The sequence below is a fragment of the Eimeria mitis genome, genomic scaffold (assembly GCF_000499745.2).
Source record: "Eimeria mitis Houghton genomic scaffold, Emh_scaff4657, whole genome shotgun sequence".
Lineage (NCBI taxonomy): Eukaryota > Apicomplexa > Conoidasida > Eucoccidiorida > Eimeriidae > Eimeria > Eimeria mitis.
In genome coordinates, this window is record NW_024015416.1 from 1 (window position 1) to 2,279 (window position 2,279).

At 48.1% G+C, this 2,279-nt stretch overlaps 1 protein-coding gene across 1 annotated transcript; it reads left to right on the forward strand.

Moving 5' to 3' along the window:
- Nucleotides 1-207: 207 nt before the first annotated feature.
- Nucleotides 208-2,067, forward strand: EMH_0076850 (uncharacterized protein; the record flags this gene model as incomplete). Its single annotated transcript, XM_038022746.1, has 4 exons — nt 208-492; nt 808-1,156; nt 1,436-1,604; nt 1,803-2,067. 4 exons carry the CDS (start codon nt 208-210, stop codon nt 2,065-2,067), a joined length of 1,068 nt encoding a protein of 355 aa, XP_037878600.1.
- Nucleotides 2,068-2,279: the final 212 nt, after the last annotated feature.

Here is a 2,279-nt window from a genome sequence, read left to right on the forward strand (position 1 = left end):
GGGGCCCCCCTTGGGGGGGGCCCCAGGGGCCCCCGGGGGGCCCCCTGGTTCCGTGCATGCGGGAGAGGAGACGGGAGCCCGTGGTGGCGTGTAGGGGGCTGGCGGGGCTGCCGCTGCTGCGCCCCTCGGTGGGTGATTGCTGCTGCATGCACGTTAATGTCTGCTTTGACTGGAAGCATTTACTTTGGGTGGGCTGCTTTGGCTTCTATGGTGCTGCAGTCTGGGGGCTTTGCTTCTTTGTGTGTAGATGGAGCAGCAGCAGCAGCAACAGCAGCAGCAGCAGCAGCAGCAACAGAAGGAGGAGGAGGAGGAATATTTCTCCACCACCACCAGCAGCAGCAACACATGCAGCAGCAGCTGCAGCAGCAGCAGCAGCAGCAGCAGCAGCAGCAGGTGTGTGCAGCACAAGAAGCAGCAGTAGAACATTTATATTCTTTATCTCTTTTCTCGATGACAGCAGCAAGCGTTGCTGCTGGTGTATTGATAGATAGAGTGGGGCCCCGGTTCACAGCTGCATGCGGCTACTGCATGCATATACTGGGTTGTATATGTTTGTATGCAGCAGCAGCAGCAGCAGCAGCAGCAGCAGCAGGAGGAGGAGGAGGAGCAGCAGCAGCAGCAGCAGCAGGAGATATATTTTTATATTTAGGTTTTATACTGATAGGAGCAGCAACAGATACAGCATTTCTGCCTCTTCTTACTGCAGCATCTCTCTTCTCTCATCACGAAGCTATTTTTATTTGTTTATTTGGTGCTGCTGCTTCTGTTTCTTTTGCTGTTCCTCCTCTCCTTGCTGCTGCTGCTCAGCTGCTGCAGCTGCAGCAGCCTCTACGTATCTTCTCTCTCTATGCGCTGCTGGGGCCCGGACTCTGTCTCCTTCTTGCTGCTCTCTTTCTCACCAATAGTGGATTCAAAGACAAACACCAGCAGCAGCAGCAGCAGCAGCAGCAGCAGCAGCAGCAGCAGCAGCAGCAGATGCAGTTGCAGCAGCAGCAGCAGATGCAGTTGGAGGAGCAGCAGCAGGAGCATATGCAGTTGCAGCAGCAGCAGGAGCATATGCAGTTGCAGCAGCAGGAGCAGCAAGAGGACAGAGAAGCAGCAGCAGCAACAGCAGCAGCAGCAGCAGCAGCAGCAGCAAATAGAACAGAGAGAGAAAGTATGGTTGTAGGGGAGGATTTGTCTTCATGTTGCGGTGTACATACAGGTGATGGTGTATATTTTATATTTTTTTTTCGTTTTTTTAATTTATATATATATGAATGTATATTTTTATGTATTTATTTTAGTGTTGTTTCTTGTGCTGTTGTATTTTATCAGGAATCTCCTTTTTTATATTTTTCTGCTGCTGCTGTTGCTGCACTAGAGAAGCTGCTGCCTCTCTCTTTTCTTCCTTGTCTTTGTCTTGGTGCTGTTGCTGATGCTTTTGGGGTTTTAGTATTGATGTGCATAGCAACCACAAGCGGGGTTCTAGCATATGCATGCGCTGCAGCAGCAGCAGCAGCAGCACCACCGCCACCACCAGCACCACCATCACCACCACCACCACCAGCAGCAGCAGGAGCAGCAGCAGCAGCAGCAGCAGCAGCAGAAGCAGCAGCAGCAGGGTCTGCATATTACCTGAGTTATATATCTATATTTTGTTTTACTATATTTGTTTCTGTATATACAAGCCAGCTGTTTGTTTATGTAGAGAGGAGATTCCCGCAGCAGCATTTTGGGCGTTTGGTGGGGGCCCTTCAGCTGATAGGGGGGGCCCTCTCCTTGTTAGTGAACCCTTTATATTCTGCTGTTGCGGTGTATAGGCAGCTCTCGCTTGCTGCTGCTACTCACATCATTCTCTTCTTTCTCTTGTTGCAGTACCTGTGGATATTTATACTCTGGCGCATACAAAAAAAACAGCAGCAACAGCAGCAGCAGCAGCAGCTGCAGCAGCAGCAGCAGATGCAGCAGCAGATGCTGCTGCAGCAGCAATATACAAGTACTCTTACTCCTCTTCTTGATGCTCCTGCTGCTGCTGTTGCTGTTCCTGCTGCTGATCTTCTTTCTGCTGCTATCAAGGGGATATAAATAAACATTTTTGTTTTTGTTGTATTCTTTGAATATAAAAAATAAATATTATTATATTATAATAAATATAATTATTTTTTTTTTATTTATATTTATAAATTACTATTAAAACAATAAAAATACAACATTCATATTACTCGCCAAATATTATACATTCCTTCAATAGAAAGTGCTGCAGCAAGAGCTGCAGCAACTCCTTCCTGCAGCAGAAA